Source organism: Vigna radiata, chromosome 1 (assembly GCF_000741045.1).
Source record: "Vigna radiata var. radiata cultivar VC1973A chromosome 1, Vradiata_ver6, whole genome shotgun sequence".
NCBI lineage: Eukaryota > Viridiplantae > Streptophyta > Magnoliopsida > Fabales > Fabaceae > Vigna > Vigna radiata.
In genome coordinates, this window is record NC_028351.1 from 3,223,567 (window position 1) to 3,247,135 (window position 23,569).

General features: G+C 32.0%; 3 protein-coding genes across 8 annotated transcripts; 1 reads left to right on the plus strand and 2 right to left on the minus strand.

Annotated features, from left to right (window-relative positions):
• Positions 1-1,631: 1,631 nt before the first annotated feature.
• On the minus strand, positions 1,632-13,997 carry LOC106771036 (reticulon-like protein B16). 3 transcript variants are annotated; one of them, XM_022781982.1, is made up of 8 exons: positions 13,934-13,995; positions 13,328-13,400; positions 5,468-5,570; positions 4,329-4,390; positions 3,518-3,698; positions 3,268-3,409; positions 2,808-2,877; positions 1,632-2,096 (listed from the first exon to the last, which is right to left on the minus strand). In XM_022781982.1, coding segments are annotated over exons 3-8 (624 nt in total). In that variant the 5' UTR covers positions 5,470-5,570; positions 13,328-13,400; positions 13,934-13,995; the 3' UTR covers positions 1,632-1,929. The 3 variants fall into 3 exon arrangements, with proteins under 3 accessions (XP_022637703.1, XP_014512433.1, XP_022637707.1); XM_014656947.2 differs by lacking the exon at positions 5,468-5,570 and having other exon boundaries at positions 13,934-13,997; XM_022781986.1 differs by lacking the exons at positions 5,468-5,570; positions 13,328-13,400; positions 13,934-13,995 and adding an exon at positions 11,409-11,433.
• LOC111240486 (pentatricopeptide repeat-containing protein At5g39680) lies at positions 5,577-13,980 on the minus strand. Of its 2 annotated transcripts, none has more exons than XM_022781975.1 (3): positions 13,934-13,980; positions 13,328-13,400; positions 5,577-8,974 (listed from the first exon to the last, which is right to left on the minus strand). In XM_022781975.1, the coding sequence occupies exon 3, from the start codon at positions 8,923-8,925 to the stop codon at positions 6,835-6,837; it is 2,091 nt and encodes a 696-aa protein (XP_022637696.1). In that variant the 5' UTR covers positions 8,926-8,974; positions 13,328-13,400; positions 13,934-13,980; the 3' UTR covers positions 5,577-6,834. The 2 variants fall into 2 exon arrangements, with proteins under 2 accessions (XP_022637696.1, XP_022637699.1); XM_022781978.1 differs by having other exon boundaries at positions 5,577-8,966; positions 13,934-13,953.
• A 1,973-nt stretch (positions 13,998-15,970) lies between the features above and the next one.
• On the plus strand, positions 15,971-21,318 carry LOC106766117 (protease Do-like 8, chloroplastic). Of its 3 annotated transcripts, none has more exons than XM_014650877.2 (13): positions 15,971-16,318; positions 16,856-16,995; positions 17,798-17,880; positions 17,983-18,081; positions 18,259-18,325; positions 18,779-18,854; positions 18,947-19,013; positions 19,368-19,585; positions 19,761-19,828; positions 20,075-20,154; positions 20,501-20,587; positions 20,801-20,908; positions 21,047-21,318. In XM_014650877.2, exons 1-13 carry the CDS (start codon positions 16,158-16,160, stop codon positions 21,173-21,175), a joined length of 1,383 nt encoding a protein of 460 aa, XP_014506363.1. In that variant the 5' UTR covers positions 15,971-16,157; the 3' UTR covers positions 21,176-21,318. The 3 variants fall into 3 exon arrangements, with proteins under 3 accessions (XP_014506363.1, XP_022637714.1, XP_022637719.1); XM_022781993.1 differs by having other exon boundaries at positions 16,862-16,995; XM_022781998.1 differs by lacking the exon at positions 16,856-16,995.
• Positions 21,319-23,569: the final 2,251 nt, after the last annotated feature.

Below are 23,569 nucleotides of genomic sequence, written 5' to 3' on the forward strand. Positions count from 1 at the left end.
CAGAGGGATCAAACTTCTTCAAAAGATAATCAGACAAGACAAGTTGAGAGGTTAAGAATTAATTATCTCTTGATTTTAAAGTCTTTCTAAATTCCAATGTTTACAATAATACTTGTAAAACAATATCAAGGTATTTATTTTATTTTGATTACAATAATACTTGTAATACAATAGCCCTAATTGGTACCTTCTTAACATTAATGATAAAGAGCACAATTCTTCAAACTAGTTATGAATGTGATGCAACACAACTCAAGAGAGTTAGGTCCAACATCATAATCAAGTTTTTGCAGTCATTTCATCTGTTTTGTAGGTCTTAAAAACTCTTCAATTAATCCATTTTTTTGGACCAAATCCAATGTGAACATTATGATGAAGTTTGTGTCTAAGTGTTTTGGACCACACACATGTTTGATGGAAGGGATGGTAGACAATTTATATGCTACACACACTACTTAAATATAGCCTTCTTATTCATTGATTTATACTCTAAAAAAATTTATTGAAGGATTAAATATTTTGAGGTATGGATGAATTTATCCAAATACATCATCATGATAAAAATAAAAATCATTTTTTTTTTATAAATTAAAATTATTATTTATATTATTTGAAAATAGGCAGATTTGAATAAACTAGTCCGTTTTTGACCCAATCTATAATTGGCCTACAAAAAAGAGGATGAGAGAACTAGCCTGTCATTACAAAAAATAGTGGGTTTTGATAACTTTTTCTTTTAAATTTTGTATTTTTAAAATTTGTGTCTTGGTTATTTTGAAAGTACATTTAATCATATAAAAAAATTAATTTTTAATTCATTAAATTTTGGAAGTATTATTACATGTTAAATTATTATATCATAATTAATAATTGAAACCTGATTACTAAGTGTTAGCTATTCAAATTACAATATTATTTGCATTTTCAAATACAAAAATATTAATATTTTTAACTATTTTTTATTTTACTTTTTAAAGAAAAGTAAATTAACAAGTAAAAACTTCAACTAGACCCATGAAAGGGGAACCAAAACCCACTTTACCACTCTTTAAATATAGAATATCTTCTATAAATTAGTTTGTCATAAATTAAATTAAGTTTGAAAAAGCTGATTTCATTTTTAGAAAAATGAAAGTGCTTATAACAAAAAATTATCAAATTATATAAAGGAATAACATACCATTTCAGTCCCAAATTTTTTTATAATAAATTTGAAAACCTTTTTAACTTATATATGGTTAATCTATCCTACTTATATCAAACCAAATTGCAAGTTTGAAGGAAAGTGAGAAAAGGGTTTTGACTAGGTAGTAAGTACTTTTGATGTTTCCTTTATCCATAAGCCAACAAACAATAGTAGGGTTCTAGTATGCATTTTAGATTTGGTTTTATTGGATCCTATGATTTAATTTTTATTTAAAGAAGATTTTGGTGAATTATTTCACCATGCAAAGTACTTTAATCATGAAGATTTTAAAAAGATTTAAAGAGACAAGTGAAATCCACTTAGCATTTGATTAGTCATTTGAACTGTAATGTATTTTTTTTTATCTGCTTACACATTACATGATGTTTAATGAAGTCATTAAGCGTGACTAACACTTTATAAACCCAGTTAAAAAAACAATGTATGAGGCATTAAAATGTAAGAAGCATCACATTAGAAAACAATGACAATGTTCAGCTCCTATAAAACTTTCAACAAGGTTTTCACAAAAGATCACCACATTTTAGCTTCAAAATCCTCCAACTATGTACACAAAAGCTTCCAATCTTTCTCTATCAGATGACAGAAAAATTAAAACTGCCATTAGTTGTTGGCATGAACAGACAACTTAGTTTGTAAGATTCTAAACAACATAACCAACAACAAAATGGAATAGTTTCTTTCACAGAATGAACATGAAATGGATTGGAAGACCTTGGAAATCAAGACTCTTTTTCCTTTGGTATATTTCGTGGAAGTCTGTTGAAAACATTCTCATCTACTATTCTATAATGTCTTGAAAGTTGGCGGTTTATTACTCCACAACATTTATCTACATAACCTCCATATTTGCGGTACAATGCAGGGATGGTAATCATAAGAAGGGTTCCTGTCACCATTAAAGAGGAAGAATATAAAAAAGATTAACAAAGTGTCATGTATGTCACATAGGGATTTTCTATCATAGACCCACTTGTTTTCTAAAATAAGTATGTTAGCAAGTTACATATGGGTTTATATTAAGATCTACTGAAATTATAGTTTGCTAGGACACTCAATTCTAAAAATTGAGTGAGTACACACTAACAAACTTCTATCTTTTAGAAGGACAACATTATAATTTGTATTTTAAGATCTACTGTAGTTATAATTTGTGAATGTACTCCTAAAATGTAAGTATACATTAGCAAATCCTATAAACATGAGCTAATATACACCACTTGTTTCTGTAAAAGGAGTGTGTTAGCAAATTACACCCAGATATAATTTCAGGATGTATCATAGGTACAGCTTGCCAACATACTATATCTAAAAACAGATGTGAGATGTTCAAGACAATTGGCTATTAAAATGGCTCTTCAATATACAACATCCAATGTATGTGTACAGTGATGATATGCGGGTAAAAAGGTTCAAAAGCACCTAATCATGTATGTTTGTGCAAACATCCAATGGGGTAAATGGAAACAATGTACATCTTCAACACAACCCACCAAAAACCAAACAAAAGATAAAAATCCAAAAATGATATATTACAGAGTTTACTATACATCAATGAAAAAGGATGGTCTGTTAGGGACATCAGAAATTGAAAGCATACCAATATATGCAAGGGTAAAGAAGGAGAAGACGCTGCCGATGACAGACAAGAGCCACAGACAAATAACCACCTGTCAAGTAGACAATAGACACTGAATTATGTCAGTTGATTTTCCACTAAGTCATACAAAATATTGATAATTACCATCATCTCATTTCTAATTCTAGGCGCATAAAGCACATTGCTGCAGAAAAGAAAAATGCTTACATAACAGAAATGCCCAAAACATAGTATTGAAAAACAAATGATACATTTGAAGGAATTACTTAAACAGAGCAAGTTCAACGAAGGGAGTGACTATTGACAGCATTTGATAAGCCATTGCCAAATTAAGTGTAAACCTTCTAGACAATAGCATACAAAACCTATAATTCTTTACAACGAAAAGAAATACTAATTATTTAGGTCACACTTCCCCCAAGCTACAATACTAAAAGGCTGCAACATGAAACACACTAACCTTGAAAAAAATTCTAAAATCCTTGCCAATAGTGATGTCATGGGCTATAAGAAGAACATTGTTGATTTTGACCCGAAATGAAGCTGCCACATTATTAACCATCTCCTCTGACACAACTAGTTCAGGTAATGTTGGTGGTTGTCTGCGTGAGAAGAAAAAGATACAGATGACATTGTTCTAATGTTGAAAACGGTAAAAAAAAAAAAAAAAAAAAAAAAAAAAAAAAGCATCAAAGGGATGGCAGTCATACTTATTTCTGAGGGCAGCAAAGTTAGCATGCATAAACAACAGTACGATCAAAATCAGTAAGACATCTGAACATATTGTTAAAAATGGTAAATTGGTCCACTCAAACACGATCCAGGCAACTGTAGCAACAACAATGACACCCAAGGAAATGTGCCACCTCTTCCACAGTAGAACATCAGCAACTACAAAACAGACAAAGGAAAGCAAACATCAGAGCTAGTAGAACTATATTGAACGCATAACAAAAAAGTGCAGCAGTCAAAATTACGCCCTTCAGCATTTTATCTTTATTTGCAAAGACAGTTCAATTTATTAAAAGGTATCATTAACTAGTTTGAGTATATGGAAAAGAAATCAAAATGTCTACTCAGAACAATTCTCAATTCCTCTGAACAATTAATAAGTTGACCAACAGAAAAGAAGAACAGAATATGCTCACATGCTCACAGAAGAAAAGAAAAATCAAAGTACCCATGCATAAGGAAGGCTCCTGAAGATTCTACCAAGGTTTAAATAAATAAATAAATTAAAAAAAATAAATTAAACAGTTCAAGGTGGCTATTTTGACTACAATATCAAGCTTTTTGGAGTCTACACAAATTATGGACACATCAGTCACACCAAACCACAATATCAAGGATGATGACAATAGGCGACCACAATTATCAATAAAGCTTGGATTCAGTAGACATCAATAAAGGGGAAGCTCATGTGTACTATGTGTCCAATTATCAAAATCTCCACTTGAATGACAACATCATAAAACAGACAATCTGTGTACATGAATCAGAAACCAGAAAATTACAACATACCAACGGCAGTAGGAAGCTGAGCTTCTGATTCAGACATTATATAGAACTCTGAAACTGAAGTCCTACAAAGCAGATACCCCAGATTTGGAAATAATCAAACATATTAGACAGATATATGATATGAAAGCATCAAAATCAATCTTCAGAATTCAGTCATCCCCACTAAATCATAATCCAACAAGTCAACTAAGTCACAACAATACCACCAAGATCAAAGGAAAACCAGTTGAAATTATGTCATGCCAAGAACACAATGCAGAGAATTGAAAGATAGAAGCTTGAATCAAATTTAGACCCGATTGCAATGAGAATGGGAATAGATCAATGTATTCAATTCATTGGACTGAGAAAATGCTTAGAAACGTGGAGTCCCATATGCTTAGGATTTGCATTGCAAATAATTTTTTTTGTTATGTTTTTTTGGTATAAAGAACATTGTGGGTTCAAATACTATACTAATAGTATGTTTTTAAAACTAAATTATTGTTCATCTTTGAAAAATTATTTGGATGAATTAGTAGGAGACCCTTCTAATTAATTATGTTTCATTTTTTTCTAAAAGTAATTAATTATCATTAATAATAGGTTAAATTAATACGCCAAAGTGGTGACGTTGTGGAAAATTCTCAAATCTATGCCAAAGTAGTGCAAGTGGTTAGCTTAGGTTTCTCCCTTTATGAAGGCCATTTTGTTCTTCTGAAATGGATAAACGTGATGTAAGAACCTAGTAAGTCAAACCATCAACTTTGCCTGCCATCATGTAATGTGAAGGAGTTCTTATGCAATGCACAAAGGCAAACCTACCATGACCCGAACAGACAACAAAACAAGCAGCAAACTCATTAATAATCCACATCAAAGTTGCTTTCATCATAAAAATTTTGCTTCCTTGAAACATCATATGTCAAAACTCCATCCCATGACTTCTTTAGATAGTCAATAAAAAGGCTCTAAATGAGCATCAATATTGGCATTTGAATTAGATGGGCTTGGTATAAGGCAACACAAAAACAACTACCTTTTGACATCCACATTCATGTGGATGATTGAATACGGTAAAAATTACAAGCCAACAAAAATAGTGAAAATGATGCCTTGATATATAAATCAAACCCATCAAAACATAAACCAAATCTTACATTCATGGAAAAATCTAGATGTACTAGATCAAAGTGCTTCCAAGTTGTGCCATCATATGGATGGCATAACACTCATTAGGTTCTTCTCTTTTCATGGTTTGTCCTGCAGTTTGAAACAATGCAGACATTCTTTGCAACCTTAGGATTATAAGCAAATAGAAAATTGCCCCAAACTGGAACTTGTCTTTTGTTACTTGTTCCAGTGTGGCAATCATGATACCTTGGCGTGTGACAAATTTGATTTAACTAACTTTCCCTCTTGTTTTTGAAAAGTCATTGACAAAAAAAAAAAAAAACATATAACCATCTCCACAACAATCAACTCTTTAGCTTCCAATCCTAGCTTTGATACTAATCTTGTGGCATCATACTAACTTTTTGACAAACTCTCTTTTATGGGGGTCACATCCAAAAGCACTTGGATAATAAACTCTATGCATTGATCAAGAAGGTTCCAATTGGACATGCAAGACAAAAAGCCTGACACATATAAGTCCTTTTGAATAAAAAATGAAGCAAAGTTTGTGCACTAACTGGAATGTTCCAGTATAAAAAATTTCAAGAAAATGGGTCCTTGAAAAATTCATTTGCTTCCTGTAAGTCCTTTTGTATCAAATAAAAAGAAAAGTGTGTGTCTGCATATCAAATATCAAATACAGATAAAGGACTTACATCTAAGCAGATAAATTTCTCAATGATTCATTTACGTGGAAATTTTAATCAGTAGATGTCAGACCACTCATCTTGGAAACAATTGAGTATTTACTCTATTTTTTGCTCAGCCGAAGAAAAAAACATAATTTGACAATAAAACTTGAAGGAAAACAAATAATTAGTAGATGATCACATATTTAAGAAGTAGACAAGATTCGCTCATTAAAAATAGTTGAAAACTACTTGTTTTTAAAATAAACAGATTAGAAAAACATATTAGAAGAAAGCATCAATTTATTTTTTTAGCAAAAAGGACTTTAAAACAAATAAGCACAAACAAGCTGACCTGGAATCTGAATTTAAGTACTTTTTTGGAAGAAATTAAAAACTTCATCTCATGAAGTAAAACCAAATCAAGAAATTCATGTGAGAAGTACTTGGTATTGGTCAAGCTTTTCCAATTTTGGTCCAACATTCAAACCTACCAAGTTCTTTTAGATATGCCATCAAATTTGTATTGGCCAAGGTATACAGATACCTTCAAAACACCATAGTGACTATTTTGTTGGAAATACATGTCCATGTTGTTTGACATGCTCAGACTAAAATGATATCCTTAATAATGCATGCCTATGTGATCTAAAGTTCTTTTTTTTATGCTCCACAAAACATGTTGATTTCAAAGAAACATGAATTAAAATTTCCTCACATTGCTACCAGTGATCATTGCATGTGCATAATCCATCTCTAAAATGATGAAAACGGTTAGCATCTCTTACAACTATCAACCTATTTGTGACCTTTGAAATCAATTTTACAGCAATGTGACAATCATCACACATCCTAAGGTTTTTTATTATTCGGATTGGCCCTGGTGGAGGTATTTTCATGAGGCCATATGCTAATGCTAGCTTCTCACTGTGATAGCTAAGATAACCTTCCTTTTGTTCCTCTTCCACATCATGCAGCACAGCACCAACATCAGGCACATACCCCAGTGGCTTAATCATTGCTAACAACTCTTGAATTTTCTCATAGATTTGAGTAGATTCTGGATGATTGCTTCCTTCTGAAACAAAGACATGAGTATCATTTCTTATACCTAACCAACTCGCACCGGGTTCCTTCTTAATATTCCTTTCCCTCATCAATTTTCTAATCTTCACTACTCCATCCCATTTCCTTGCCTTGGCATACATGTTTGATAGTAATGTATATGTTCCTACATCATGAGGGTCCATCAGTATCACAGTTTCTGCAATTAACTTCCCCAAATTATAGTTTCGATGAACATGGCATGCATTAAGCAAAGTACGCCAAGCAACTACATCCCACTTGACTTGTGTTTTTGCCTTCATAAAATTTTCCGCCTCATCAAGTTGACCATCCCTACACAAAAGAGAAACCATACATGTGTAATGTTCCAATCCAGGCTCAATATTAAGTTCCTTCATTAGTTGATAAAAATAGTAGAACCCTTCTTGCACAAGAGCCAAATGAGCACAAGCAGAAAGTACCCCAATGAAGGTTACATAGTTTGGACATTCTCCAGCAGACATCATGTCTTGAAACACTAGTAAAGCTTGTTTACCAAGCCCATGATGGGAATAACCACATATCATAGCATTCCATGTAATCACATCTTTATATATCATGTTTGAGAACACACTATATGAAGAATCAATATTGCCACTCTTGGAATACATATTTACTAAAGCATTTCCAACAATGAGATGATTCTTAAACCCTAATTTCATTATGCGACCATGTAATGCATCACCATACGTTAGTGCAACCAAATTTGCAGAAGCATTTAGAAGAACTGCAAAAGTGAACTCATTTGGATGTGTACCCTCTAGCTCCATCCTTGGAAATAGATTCAAAGTTTCCTCAAAATATCCATTTTGCAAATATGCAGTCAGCATGGCAGTCCATGCAACCACATTCCGATCTTGCAAGTCATCAAAATGCTTTCTCGCATTTAGAACTTTACAACATTTCCCATACATGTCTATCAGTTTGCTAATAACAAAGACATCAAATACCAAACCAGTCTTCATCAACTGTGCATGAATCTGCATACCCAATTGCAAATCTCTAAAATGAGAACAAAGGCACAACATATTTACATGAGTACCACCATCCCAAGACACACATTTATCCACCATCATGTTCAGAACCTTTTCAACTTCTTCTCTACACCCTGATTTCACAAGTGCACTCAAGATAGAATTATAAGAAAACACATCATTCCCAGGCACTGTTTCCAAAATCTGCAAGGCTGAGTCCATATGAAAGCACCTAGAGTACACGTGAACAAGTGCATTCTTCACATATTGATGCAACAACAAACCAGACTTAAACAAATACCCATGACATTGCTTCCCCTCTTGGACTCTCCCACTGTCTGCACAACAAGAAAGAACAATGGTAAAAATATACTCATTGGGGCATGCACTGTCCAATGAAACCATGTTCCTGAATAGCCCAAGTACTCCCAAAACATCCCCTTTGTGCAAATACCCCGTCATTAAATCACTCCAAGAAATCACGTTTCTCTGTGGCATTCTGTCAAACAGCTTTCTGGCATACTCCAATTGACCGCATTTAGAGTATAGACTGATCAGTGAATTAATTTGAGTGATGCCACTGTCTTTTGAAGTTTGGTTGCAAACAAGCAATTGGGCATGGATTGTTTTTCCCAACCTCAGACTCTTTGAAGTGGCAGAGAGTTTCAACATGTTAACAAGTTCTTTGAACTTGTGACTCAAATTCATCTTTGCCCTTTTCATGTAGCACCCCATTCCCCATCTGTTTCACCATATATCACCATATATCTCCAAAACTGAAGTCCTACCAAGCAGATACCCCCAGACAAGGAGACAATTAACACATTAGCCTTATATGATATGAGAGAATCAAAATCATTCTTTAGACTTTAGGAACCACAGCCAAATCATAATCCAACAAGTTAGCTGAGTCACAATACCCATGCACTTAAAAAAAACACTAGCACAAGTTTAACACAATGCATAGAGCAAACACAGAAAATTACATTAAAAAAAGACAAAAATTACCGAGATCATAGCCACAACCATCCCAGTAATTAAACAGTAACCAACCAAAAGAATTATCCCAGCTAGAAACTATATGATCAAAGGAAAACCTAAATCTAAAATTCCATTTCCAATTAGAAAAATTACTCCAAAAATAGCAACAAATGTTAAACATCAAAAAAATAAATTTCAAACCAAGCTACACAGTTTATACCACAGATATCCAAGGAAAACCAATTCAAATCCTTCGCCACTCCAAGAACACAAAGCAGAGAATTGAAAGAGAGAAACTCGAATCAAATTGATGAGAAAAGGAATAGAAGAGTGAAACCCTAAAACTGATGAGGAAAATATTGAAATTGGGGAATTCAACTCAGTTCAATTCCTATGAACGAGAAAATGGTTAGACACTTGGAGTCTCACTTCTACTATGCTTATCGAATAACTTTTTTATGTTTTTCCGATACAAAGAACATTGTGGGTTCAAATACAATAGTAACAGTTTTTTTTTTTTATAATTATTTAAATTAGTGTTCATCCTTTAAAAATATTTTAATGGTTTATTATGTGAGTTTTGGGAAATTCTCAACTCTATGCCAAACTTGTGCAGGTATAGCTTATGTGGGTGCCCATCCCATTAAACTTCTCTCTTTGGGAAGGCTTTTTTGTTCTTTCTTATTAGAAAACTTAACCTTACAAAATTGGTTTGTAAAATAAGATTTGCACTCACTTATATACTATATCTTGGTCGTATCTTTAGTCAATGAGGGATCTCCAAAATATTTCCTATCGTCAAAGACTCGACATCTCAAACATGGAATTAGATATTTGTGGGTGCTCAAATAGTGGATGGCACAATAAGCCCAACAAACCTCACTAGGATAGTCTTTGATGATACCAACTTAAAGAGAAAAGTTTTAAGAGATCTTAACTTGGATCTCATTGTCTATTCAGATTCATATAATTGTAAGGAACAATTGCTTACAACAGAAACTTAAGGAGAAAGAAACCCCTAGGATAACTGATTACAAACTACTAAGCACAAACACATTCGGCTAAATTAAAAAATACAGGATAGGAAGACATGGAAGTATACATATTTGTATGATAATAAGACTACTAAAATATACTGATCATACTTCACAATCCAAAAAATCAAGAGAAACAATTACAAAAGTCTAACAAATTGTAAACTATTAATTGACAATCACATTTGGTCATCCTCATTAAAAAGTATAACTTATTAGCCTAGTTCGTCAAGAGATAAGTTGGAAATCTCAAGAGTCTAATTGTCATCAAATGAAAAGTCATTTCTTGCAATATCTCATAATTTAGTTTCCTCTTCATTGAAGTTTGAAAAGTTTCTTCAAAAAAGACGAAGATTGCTATAGACAAATACTAGATCCTTCGTCCTTTGGGATGTCCTCTTATTTCTTTTCAAAGAATGAATAACAAAATAGGTTGTCCAAGTAACTTAAGCACTATCTTTTGAAGTTTCGTACTTCAGAGCTCCATGAAGAATCCACCATAACTTTTCATCCCTTTTACCCCTATCCCTTAAAGAATCCAGACTGACAAAAGCGTTTTTTTTTTTTTTTTTCATTTGAAAAGCTTGCAAACTTTGTATTTATTCGTCCCCTTACATCCACATCATTAAAATACCTTTACAAACATTTCTTCCTTTCATGAGTAAGTTTCATATACAGAATTGAACGCTCATCCTTTTATGAGGTAGTAAACGCAACATTAATTGATCATTGAACTAAGAGTAGCACATCTTTTCATTGTCTTGTTCATTCTTTAAATCCAAGGTTATTATATTGTTAAATTAATTTATGACTATATTTTGTTGTTGTACATTTTTATTTATAATATCATAAATTTATAAATTATCTTAAGTTATGTTTATATATTTTTAATGTTAAAAATATTATATTCATGTGTTTCATAGTCTAAAATTGAGCAGATTGGAATTTCTAGATTGTGCAGTCTAAATGGTATTTTAGGACCTTGAATTTCAAGATTGAGCAGTCTAACTAGTGTTTTAGAACCTGGAATTCGAAGATTGAGCAGTCTAATTGTTATTTTAGGACCTGGAATTTCAAAATTGAGCATGGAGAATGATATTTTAGGACCAGGTGGTTAAGGTTGGAAGGAAAAGAAAAAGCTGGCATTGTAGACAATCACTCTGATCCGACAGAAAGAACTAAAATGAAAAGTAAAGAAATAACCATCATGTCAAGATGGATGCTGCACACGTATAATCCTCAACATTGAAGGATTGGAAATTGTAGAGAGAATACCCTGCCACAAGACCAATAGAAAATGGCTAAAGTTTTTGTCCTTATACTAGAGATTGGACAGGTCAATCAGCTTGAATGTGTACGTAATTAATATTGTAATGTATGTCAACATGTTAGAATTTGGAATCAATCAATAACTTACCATACAATACAATTCATTTAAGGAAAAGGAGAATATTACGAGAAAGTGAAACAAAGGAATCCCCATACCACTGAAGCCACCCAGCAGAATATCAAACTTCAAGCAAGAAAACAAAGATTAAATATTTCAACTTTAATAGCAACCTAAAACAGATGAAAATTCAACATCACCTTGTACAATGATGTTGTAGTCAAAACAATAAATTAAGTTATACATCTTCCTATTCAAATGATTGTTTAAAAATTTGTTTATTTTATCATTTAAATTAGACAAGTTATATATCTTCCTATTCAAAACAAGATTCGACTCTCAGTTCAAAATATATAAAAAACGATTCACCATTTGAATCTCACTTTAATAGCTATGTTACATATCCATCCAGTAAAAATATAGACTGTGATTGGAGCCTGCTCATAATCATTAATAACATTATCATGTCATGGCACAAAGATAAACAGCAAGCAGTAAGAATTTACAACAGCGTTACACAAAAATGCTATTCACCTCAAGATCTCAAGAAATTCCAAAAATAAAAATAAAAAAGACTTTATACATCATCACAATCCACAGTGAACCTTATTGGTTTAACATTGCACGTGACAAAACCAGCAAACCACCCAGTACCCACACATATCTCTACCTTTCTGTGAATATATTTTGTTGTGTATGTAAAAACATTTTCTTTCTTCTGTGCAGGGTAGCATTTTTGTGAGAAGCCTTATGTGTTGGCACCAAATCAGAAGCTAAATGGGTTAGTTAAAGCTGCAGACTGATGAACTGATACGTAAAACTGCAGAACAAATTGCATTTGGAGGCATTGTCTATAGGCTACCTGTGCCAAGGGATGTTCTTCTTCTCCCACTCCAATCTCACTTCACTTAAAACTCACGATCTGCACAGATTGTGTTGGATCACCATTCGAAATTGCAACTCGTGTGGAACGGGGATTCTCGCAATGCAGTTCCTCCCAGCAGCGAGGGAGAAGCGGACACAGGTCACAATTGTGCTTCTCTCACGGCCTCCCGATGCAATCCCTCCCAGTAGGGGATAATAAGCGGACAGACCTCACGGCTGTGGCGCCTCTATCAGTGGCAACTCTCACAGTATCGGTGTACCTAGCAGTGGCAGCCTTATCGCTGGCCTCTCTATGAGTCTCTTCATGGAAGGTGGGGGTGACATCTCTAGGGTGTTTTTTATGGATTGGAATTGTTTTCTAACCTAAAAGGTTAAACCCATTTAATTTAAGCCAAATTATTAAAATTTTTATTAGTGTTACCAAATCAGTAACATAACAGTAGAGGATTCGGTGCATATTACTGGAATTTAGGACTGAATCAGTATAAATTACAGTGAATGAGACTAGAACTGAATCAGAGTTGAATGCTTAGAGGCTAAATTTAAGGATTTTAAAATGTTTATTTAGTAATAGAACGAGAGGATAAAACAGGTTATTCAGTAGTTTTTAAATTGGAATACTATGGAATGAAAAATACATTTGTGAAGATTTCGCGCATATGATCATGACTAGAGTATTAGATAAATAATTCTCACGTCTTTCAATGCATTCTCATTCAAGTAAGAGTTCTAATCATGCAGAGAACAAACATCAACAATCAAGTCAATCAACGAGTACTCTTATATGATAAACCCAACAAAAAATGAGATTCAGAAATGTAAATAGTTTATGGTTGGCATGTTTCATTACCTGGTAATGGTCAATTAGTGGAGATTTCCTTGCCTTGCCCGTTTGAGTCAACTTGCCACCAAAGCTAAATGGCCTGCTCAAGTACACTGAAAAGTTAAACATATACGTTTGGGGGAGGATAGAATTAAATTTAGCAAAAAAAAAACATCTGCATTATCAAGAAAATTGACCACTTACAGCATTGAACAAGACATCTCCAAAATTAACTTGTGAAACACAGTTTACCTATTTTACACCAACCCAATTCCTTACATGTACTCAATTTGTCATATAATTTGTTCAACTTAAAAAGGGTAAGATAATACAAGTTTGGCCACCAAATCACCCCACCCACTTGCTTTCAAGTTCAAACAAAATCCTTTTTTATTCTTTTTTTTTTTTACTGGTATTCATCTCAGACAATTAACAAAATGAAAAAAAAAAAAAGTAACAATCTCAAGTTCTGTTAGATAATACGGCATCAGTATCCTTAATCCATTAATTTCAACGGAAAAAAAAAAGAAAAAAAAAAACTAATTCATGTAGAAAGCTTTAAACTTGGATGCCTGGAACCCTACACGATAAAAGATATTCGACGTCTGTTACAATAAAGGGAAAGATAGGCACCTCGCAGCAGCGAACAACGTTGAATAGTTGTCAAGTCCCCAACTTTTTGGAGTCACGCTTTGCAAACGCGATTTGGGGACTCGGAATCCTCGGGTATTTGAAGAACAAACAAATTTGGGAACAAATTTGGAAGTGGGATTTGGGAACGACTCTGCGTTAGTACACGAAGCTGGGATTTGGGAAATTTCGAATTGTTGGTTCTAAAAACTGATAAAGATTGAAACTCGGGATTTCAATTACGAAAGAGAAAATGCAAATAGGTTTATTGTATTGTGTTTTTTCTGGTACAAAAAACTTATTCAAATACCGTGCTAATTGTGATTATTTAATTATTTGACTGATTTGAAAAAATTATTTGAATGATTTATTAGGAGGCCCTTCTAATTAATCATCTTTCAGAATTGGTTAAATTAATATAAATGCCAAAATCAATTGAAAATTTTAATTATTTCTCCATATCAGAATTCTTTTATATTAGATCTTTATAAGTTTTTGGAGTCTGTTATAAAATGATTTTGAAATTGGTTTTCCTTGAAATAGTAAAAATAAAATATATGGCAATTTTAAAAATCATCACCATTTAAAGAATTATAAGATTAAAGACTCAGTTCTACCTTACTTAATTTAGAGTCGTAATTAAAATTATCAAATATTTTGGAGATTTAAAAATTAATATAAAACTTAAAATTCGAATCTTCAATCTCTTTTTTAAATTAATATTGATGTGCTTGGAGATTTAATAAAAATACAAAACATATGTCGTAATAGGCATATAGTTTTTTTTATATATATTAGAACAAATATTTAGATGGTATATAAAAGTTTTCCAAAAAGAAATTAATTTTGTATATCAAAGCTGTTCTAAAATTATATATATATATATATATATATATATATATATATATATATATATATATATATATATATATATATATATATATATTCTTACAGATTGAGTGTTGCTTCTTTTATTTATCTCCAAAAATATTTATTTGGTCATCTGTTCACATATGTTTCATATACAATAATTTCAAGTAGATGTAAAAACAATATGAAAATAAGACGAAGGGTAAACTAGTGAAGGATTTCAATATTTTTTAAAATAAATTATCATAAAATATTCAATAATACGATAATATGCATTTCACTATAGTACCATTATAACAAATTCATATATATAAACTTTAATTCTACTTCTTGAAATCAAGTGTATTAATTGATTTAAAAACTTTATACATGTTATGTCTCTTTTCAACTTCTCAAAAGCTATAGATATAAATTTGAAAATTAAGATCTTCAATCCCATAATGAACATGACCAAGATAAATTTTTATATCTACCAGTTTAATACTTTTTATATTGAACTCTAAAGCATAGAAACATTGTTCAGCTTTCATCATTAGAAATCATTATCTACTTAAGTATGATATTAGTCGTCGAGTTATGATAATCTCCACAGGAGATTTCCTCTTATTATACCATGTATCAGACATCACATTAAAGTAATTCACTACCTAATCTTGACAATGCCAAACAGATATTGGATAACTATCACAATAATATATACACTATTTAAACAAACACAAAAAATATACAATAACAGAAAACATATAGATAATTTTCTTTTATCCAAATTCACTAAATAAAATAATATTTATTTTTACTTTTTAAATTATAAAATAATGATAAAATAAAATAAAAAAACAAGAACTTTAAATAGATAACTATATATAAATTAAAATGTTATAAAAAAATATAATAATAAAAATATAAATGACCTATAACTGAAAATAAATGAAATAAAATAAATAAAAATAAATTAAATTAATAAATAAAACCATTACATAACTGAAGATAAATTTAAATAAAATAAATAAATAGAACTAATACATAACTTTTAGTATAAATTCTATAAATAATTTTCATATACCTTTTTTCCATCAAAATTAAAATTTCACTTCTATAGTATACAAAATAAGTATTTGTATATATTTTGAGATAAAACTTCAAGGGAGAAAATCACAAATACAACACAAGTATAGAATTTTTTCTTTCTTTTAAATCTTCAACCATAGATTCTGTTCTGTCAGAAAACATGCCATTAATATCTCAATTTCCATAATCATAGAACCACCCTTAACCCCTTATCCCTCTTCCTTCCCCTCCCCAAAATTCAGCTCCCAAGTTGCGTTTTTTTCACTCCAATTTTCACCCCAAATCAGAAATGCAAGTTCTATCAGCATGCAATTTGTGGTCAGTGGGTGTGCCAATCCACACAAGAAGAAGAAGCTGTGTCCTCAGCCGCCGTGAGATTTGCTTTGATGGAATGTCCTCTGTCTGCTCTCACTCTCAAAACTCCTCAAACGACGCCATTTCATCCACCAGGTTCGCCCCCATTACGCTATCTATCCTCATTGGTTTTGCAAATTGAGATTTCAGTAAAAAATTGCATTGGGTGTGGGCCTTTTGTGGTTGCGTTTCAAAAGTTTGAGTCTTTGTGCATGCTAGAGTGCATTTTCATTCTCAAACTAGGGGCTGTTTGGTTTGGAAAAGCATTTTCTGTTTTACTGTTTTCAAAAGTTTGCATAAGAAACAGCGGAAAAAGAAAACAAAAAAAAGTGTTATTAAACACTGACATGACAGCAAAAGTCATCAAATTTATCATATATATGACAATTTGTGATTGAATGACAATATAAGCTTACATTAGGACTGCGTAATTCTTTTTCTCTTTCGTAATTAACTGTGAAAACATAAGTTTTTCATGACAAACTGCAATTTGGTGTGTGTCTTTTGTGGTTGCGTTTGCAAAGTTTGAGTCTTTGTGCATCCAAGACTGCGTTTTGGTTGTTGGTGTTGCTTGTTTTATGTGGGATTGAGACTTTGATTGACGTGTGCATGTTTGATTGAATACATATGTAGCGGCAGCACTATTCAAGTTCAAGATAAAACTTTGGATTTTGATGAAATGGTGAAGAATCTTGTTCTATCTCCAACACGACGTGTGTTAGTGGCGAGTTTAACTATGTTTTCCTGTTTATGTTCTTCAAGGTACATGTCAGGTCCGCACGGTTCTGCTTTTGTGTTCTACTTGTTTGATTGGTTATATGTTCGTAAGTTCATAACTATTGCTAAGTATGTACGGGATGGTAAAATTGTTAGACTTTCGTAATGGTTACTTTGGAAAACATATCTAAAGCGATTTCTAAGAATATTTTCTATCATCAAACGCATTTTCTTTTACATTTAATACTTTCTTTATAAAGTGTTATGAGGATTTGTAGGAAGATATAATATTACCCAATTTAACTATTTGACCATGTAAAAATCTTTGCACCCATAGTATGACAATTAAACCATTAACAGGGTATTGTTAATTTGCTAAAATATTTATATTTTTGTAAATGCTAGTGAGATGGATCAGCTTTGGTTTGGTGTATTTGACTAGTAGTTTATAACATGTACATGGAGCTGTGAGTTGCCAATGGTGGGAGGAAAATTTTCTGTAGTTAGAGAGAAAGAACTTTGAATCTTAACCTTTAATTTTATTTTTTTAACTTTGTAAAATTCATATGATATTAGAAGAAAAAAAAAAAATAGCCATTAGATCGTGATTGTACCCTGGAGTGTGTGAAATGTGTCAGCAGTTATTCTAGGAACCCGATGGTGTCATGAGTTCATAGTTGTAATATGTCATCAATTGTAAATACATAACTGGTGAAGTGCAGTAATCGAATTCTAGCCACGTGTTTTAATTTTGTGTTTTCTTTCATTATAAGCATATTTTTGCATTCTTTTATGCAAGTCTCTTTTTAGTATTTACCAACAAAGTTTATCTTCATGTCATAACTGGTAAATGTACAGCCCTAGCATTGGGAGATCCATCAGTAACACTTGAAGAAGTAACCCCTCCCGTGTTTTCTTCTGGGCCACTCTTTCCCATAGAGGTCAGCTTTCAACTATAGCCCCTCTTCTGTCTGTGGTGGCTGCATGGCACATTTTCTATACAGTTGTAGCAATAGTTAATTCCAATTCATTGTGATTTTCAGGATCGAATTGTCCGACTATTTGAAAGAAACACATATTCTGTTGTTAATATTTTCGATGTGACACTACGTCCTCAGCTTAATATAACTGGTGTGGTTGAGGTACCTCAGTATTTAATCTATAATATCTTATGTTAAATCATTTTAAGGTCTTATCAAGGACTCTAACTATTTTTTAATTACTGTATTGTGTCTATCTAATAAGCATGATAGGTTTTTTTATCGTCCTACAATAGAATATCAAACAGTTTGATTTGTTTTTTGTATCTATATTACCAGATTCCTGAAGGAAATGGTTCTGGAGTAGTGTGGGATGAGGAGGGCCACATTGTGACAAATTATCATGGTGAGAATCAGGCAGGGACCAGTTTCTATGTTTTATTTTGCTTCAATCTTTAAAACAACACACACACATTTAGCTTTTGATCTCTTCAGTAAGATTTTGTTGAGCTCTCCACGTGAATGGGCTTAGGTTTCTCGAATGTGGATCAGGCCTTTCTCCTGTATTTGATCAGATTCAGCTGACTGCTTGTTTTGGCATGTGTATTTGATGTAACAAGTATTTGTTGAATTTTGTATTGTGCTTTTAAACATCTTTTGATTTATCTCCTCTTTGCTCCTTTCTTTGAAATCTTTAGCTCCATTTTTCTGCTTGCCTAATGTATTTGCTGTGCTATGATGGAATGCTCTGTACTATGCGCTTGTTAATTTGTATGCATATTTTCCCAATCTCAGTGTATTCAGTAGGCTTGCGAGACCAAGTGCTGACTTGTGATTGTTACATTCTTGTATTATTCAGTAGTTGGCAATGCCCTTTCAAAAAACCCAAAGGCTGGTGAGGTTGTTGCCCGAGTTAATATTCTAGCATCAGAAGGGTGAGGCTCATGTAGACTGTTTTTTCTTTGCATATAATGTCAAAATTCTGTTTGGAACTAACATATGTAATTCTGATTTCTACTCGATAAAGGTTACAAAAGAATTTTGAAGGTGTACTTATTGGAGCTGACCGTTTAAAGGATCTTGCTGTCTTGAAGGCATGATTTCTTTTTTACTTTCTGAATTTATTTCTTCTGTAAATCAATTGTCTGATTTCCATAACATCTCTGTTGAACTATATAACATTTTTGCTTCCAAGTTGGATATTCTATTGTTGTTACTGAGGTTCCTAGTAATATGAGGTCTTCTGCATGTTAGTTCCTGTTTTACTTTTATAATAATCTATTCTATTCCATCAAATGATTAATTCATCATTCAAATTCTAAAGGTTTGTCTTCTTCTTTAGTTCATCCATGTTACTTGTGCATTAAAATTATGGTGGCTAAAAGTTGCTTTCTTGTTAATTAAAACTCGTTTGGACATGACAAGTATTAACAAATCCACAAATACAGGTAGATGCCCCAAAAGATATTTTAAGGCCTATCAAGGTTGGGCAATCATCTTCTCTAAAAGTTGGGCAGCAATGTTTGGCAATTGGAAATCCATTTGGTTTTGATCACACCCTCACAGTTGGGGTTATAAGTGGACTTAACCGAGATATCTTTAGTCAAACTGGGGTAACAATTGGTGGTGGTGTTCAAACTGATGCAGCAATAAATCCTGGGAACAGGTTACACTAGGCTCCTTTCCATACATGAACTAGAAATAGTTCCCTTTCTTGAGTTTGGTGCTGTTTACTTGGTCAAAATGTTTTCTTTTTCTTTTTCTTTTCCATGATGGTATTGAGTGTTAACTGGTTGTTATATCAAATGCTGCATTTCTTACTTTTCCTATGATGTTTACAGCGGAGGCCCCCTTCTCAATTCGAAAGGAAGCTTAATTGGGATTAATACTGCAATATTTACGCAGACAGGCAAGTTATTTTACCATTACAATCAAAAGGAATTGGACTACTGAACACTGATGTATATATGAAAATTATAGCTGAGAAAATCTTTTGGGTTCACCTGTCAAAAAAATTCTACCACTCTTTCCTTCATTACATTGTTGATCCATTGACTTTACTTTGCATGGCGAAATGACTATTTAAGCTGCAAGTTCTAGTTGCTGTTCTAGTTTTGCAGGGTTCATGCTTTTGTTTCTTTTCTTGCTATTGCAGGAACATCAGCTGGTGTAGGATTTGCGATCCCATCTTCAACTGTATTGCGAATTGTTCCTCAACTCATTCAGTTTGGAAAAGTAAGTGTTTCATGGAACCAAAATATGCAAAAAGAATCTAGCAAGTCTTTAGCTTTGCTGTGATATCCTTATTAATATGACAAGGTTTCATGGTTGGTAGATAGTCCTTTTATGATTTAATGCAAAAAGCACATTATTTTTTCTAGATTTTAATCAGAGAGAAAATGCTTAGTTGTTTGTTTGGGAAGAAAACACAGGAAAACAACTGTTTTTTTGTTAGTTCTACATTATGTTTTTTAATCATATTTTATATATAATATCTGTTTTCGCAATCTAGCTGCATAATTTTTAAGATTTATATATTTATGGCTACATTTACATTTGGTTTCATAATTTGTCATTCAAGGTTGTTAGAGCTGGTATAAATGTGGATATTGCACCGGACTTAATTGCAAACCAACTTAATGTTCGAAATGGAGCTCTTGTTCTTCTGGTAAATCCACAAGATTCTCTTGTTCTCTGTAATTAAACTTTACTTATTGTCAAAGATTCCACATCGATTAGAAATAAGACGAATTTATAATATATAACGAGTTAGTGTAAACTTCAATTTACAAACTGATTTTGCGAGATTGAGATAGGTTTAAAGTCTATTTCTTAACACTTATACATCATTCGTTTACTCTCTCGAACTTATGTTCCTCAGGTTCCTGCAAATAGTCTTGCAGCCAAAGCTGGTTTAAATCCCACCACAAGGGGATTTGCTGGCAATATAGTCCTTGGAGATATCATTGTTGCAGTTGACAATAAGCCTGTGAGTCCTCTTCTGAAGATTTTTTTTGTTAAGTGTTTGTACTATTCTCTCTTATCATAGTTAGAGTTTGACTTCAGTAATGCATATGATAAACTTGTGTTAATTTATTTGATAATAAGTTTGGTGCATCCTTTGCAGGTGAAGAGCAAAGCAGAGTTGTTGAAAGCATTGGATGAGTATAATGTAGGAGATAAAGTGGTGTTGATGGTTCAGAGGGGCAGTGAAAAGTTGGAGCTGCCTGTGGTACTTGAGGAACAAAGTTCTTGAAATGGTTTTGGTTTATATGTATTGATGTGTTGTTATACAGCCATAAATGTATTATATTTGCAGGCCAAAAGAAAGTAATTCATCTGTGCAATCCAGGGTCTTATAATAGAAGTATGGTATAAATAATTGCACGATTTTCAAAATACTTCACTCTTGAACCAAAATCCTGTACATTCTACAGCTCATTTTTCACTGATTTATATTTACATAATTTATATGTATATATATATATATATATATATATATTTATTATTTATTTTTTTTTCTAACAAAAGTTATTGAATAACATTGTGGTATTTGTATCTTTTATGTAAAATAGATTATGCATATAATTAAATAGTTTGAATATACGAAAGAGCAAGTGAAAATAAGTAAACGAGCATATATATTCATTTAATAAATTGGAAACAAATTTGCATTTTTTATTAAAGCAATATTACAATGTGAATTTACTCAACGGTGAAATTAATTATACAAAGAAAATTGGGATATACGTTTATGATAAAAAAAAGAAATTTGCAAATGAATTTAATATAGCAAGAATAATTTTAATTAAACGAGATCATATCGTTCTATACTTGTCTTTGTGAAGTCAAAATATGATTCCTGTGTGCAAAACATTATTAATTTTTTTTTTTTCATTTCAATCTATTTCGACATAAAAAGTTCAAAATATTCGATAGGTTATTTTTTAAGTCAAAATATGATTCCTTGCGTGCAAAACTTTGTTGGATCAGTAACATATATAATACTCTAAATGAAAAGAATGGTAAGATAAAAAACAAAGTCAAACGTTGCTAGTTTCATATATTTCTGCTCAAGCAATAATGGAAACTACATTAGAAAGTGATGTGTTTGGCCTTTTTTTTCAACTAGTTCACATACTCAGAAACTAACATAAAGAAATAAATTATGCTTTCTTGGCTTAATTAACAATAATATATTAAGATTGCAAGAGATATTCCCTGTTGATCGAAGAAAATAACACTACATTACAGAGATTTTGAGAGCTACCAATCAATTTCGTGTGGAAGATGTTTAAAGTGTTTGAAACTATGAAAATTCCAAATTCTTATCCATGTTTTTCAAGCATGGATAATTACATCAAGTAATTCTTTGTTTAGTTTACCATTACTACTTGATTGCTAACTTTTTTAATTGCAGAAATTCGTTATAGATAACATTTTAGAGTGAGAGATGACGTTTGAAAGCAAAGTTGTGAAATATATTTATACAGACTCAAAGAAAGTAAAATATAAATGTGAAACTTTATTTCAATATACTTGATTACCCACTTGATTTTTGTATTATGATAACTTAAAAAATGAAAAAATTGCAAAGCATAGTTTTTAAGTCTTAATAATTAGGATAATGATACTTTGACACCTAAATTCTAACAAATTTTTGACACTGGACACGTGCCATAAGTCAATTAGTCCGTGTGTTTAATGTCTAAAAAAATTGAAACAGACGGACCAATTGGTTTATGACACGTGTTCGGTGTCAAAAATTTGTTAGAATTTAGATGTCAAAGTATCTTTATCCTAATAATTATATTTGGAGTGGTGTCCACACAGAAAGAGACAGGGACTTAGGTTGCTGGAGTTTGACCAGTTTTCCAACATGGGTTGTAAACCCTAAGACACACGAAAGAGACAACAATGGCATCAAACGAGGTCTAAGTTCTTGTAAATTCACTATGTTTCGATTTTTATCTTTACCGATTTAGTAGACTCCTATGTTGCTACATAGCTGCTTACTCATAAGGGACATGGTTAGCAATTTTATGCACTGTCATTTCACCATATCTTTAACTCTTAAACTTTTATATTTTTTTATGATGATCATCATCATTCCTCATTAATATTTAATAAATAAAAAATTGGTTAAAACTAATTTATGAATCTAAATTCCCATTTTTAGTTTGGAGAGAAATTCACTATTTTTTTTAGAAATATTTATGTTAAAGATTCCCTTCATTTGCATGTGCTTTTTTCAGAACTTGTGACAGGTTACATGTTCATATCTGTGATGGAAAATGAGGAATATAAGATGTGAAAAGTTTGGCATAGAAAAGGGAATGTTGCAATCCAAGAATTAGCACAGATGTGACAGAAATTGTCTCAGAAGAGTCTCAGAAGAATGAGGCAGAGAATTTCTCATACAGAAAGCAACATTAACAGTATTATATTGAACAATGGGTCCTTCCCACATACTTCACAAAGGAAGAATTCAAAATAGAATTGTTTACACGTAGAAAATGAAAAACAAGTAAGTTAGAAGGTTGCCTTGTCATGTTGTGCTTGTCTTTGATTTGTTGAAGATAAAAGGAAATGTTTGTGAGCATCAGCAATGAACGTGAAACAATCATAGCACAGATTCACAATATAAAAG

What these genes read in the sequence shown, in the direction of transcription:
- LOC106771036 (XM_022781982.1), bottom strand. An exon ending in ATTTTAGAATTTTTTTCAAG is followed by an intron (nt 2,878 to 3,267) that starts GTTAGTGTGTTT and finishes TCTACTTGACAG; the next exon opens with GTGGTTATTTGTCTGTGGCT. An exon ending in CTTTACCCTTGCATATATTG is followed by an intron (nt 2,097 to 2,807) that starts GTATGCTTTCAA and finishes TAATGGTGACAG; the next exon opens with GAACCCTTCTTATGATTACC.
- LOC111240486 (XM_022781975.1), bottom strand. Translation starts at nt 8,925, where the DNA reads ATGGGGTGCTACATGAAAAGGGCAAAGATGAATTTGAGTCACAAGTTC.
- LOC106766117 (XM_014650877.2), top strand. Translation starts at nt 16,158, where the DNA reads ATGCAAGTTCTATCAGCATGCAATTTGTGGTCAGTGGGTGTGCCAATC. An exon ending in CATTGTGACAAATTATCATG is followed by an intron (nt 18,326 to 18,778) that starts GTGAGAATCAGG and finishes TGTATTATTCAG; the next exon opens with TAGTTGGCAATGCCCTTTCA. An exon ending in AATATTCTAGCATCAGAAGG is followed by an intron (nt 18,855 to 18,946) that starts GTGAGGCTCATG and finishes TACTCGATAAAG; the next exon opens with GTTACAAAAGAATTTTGAAG.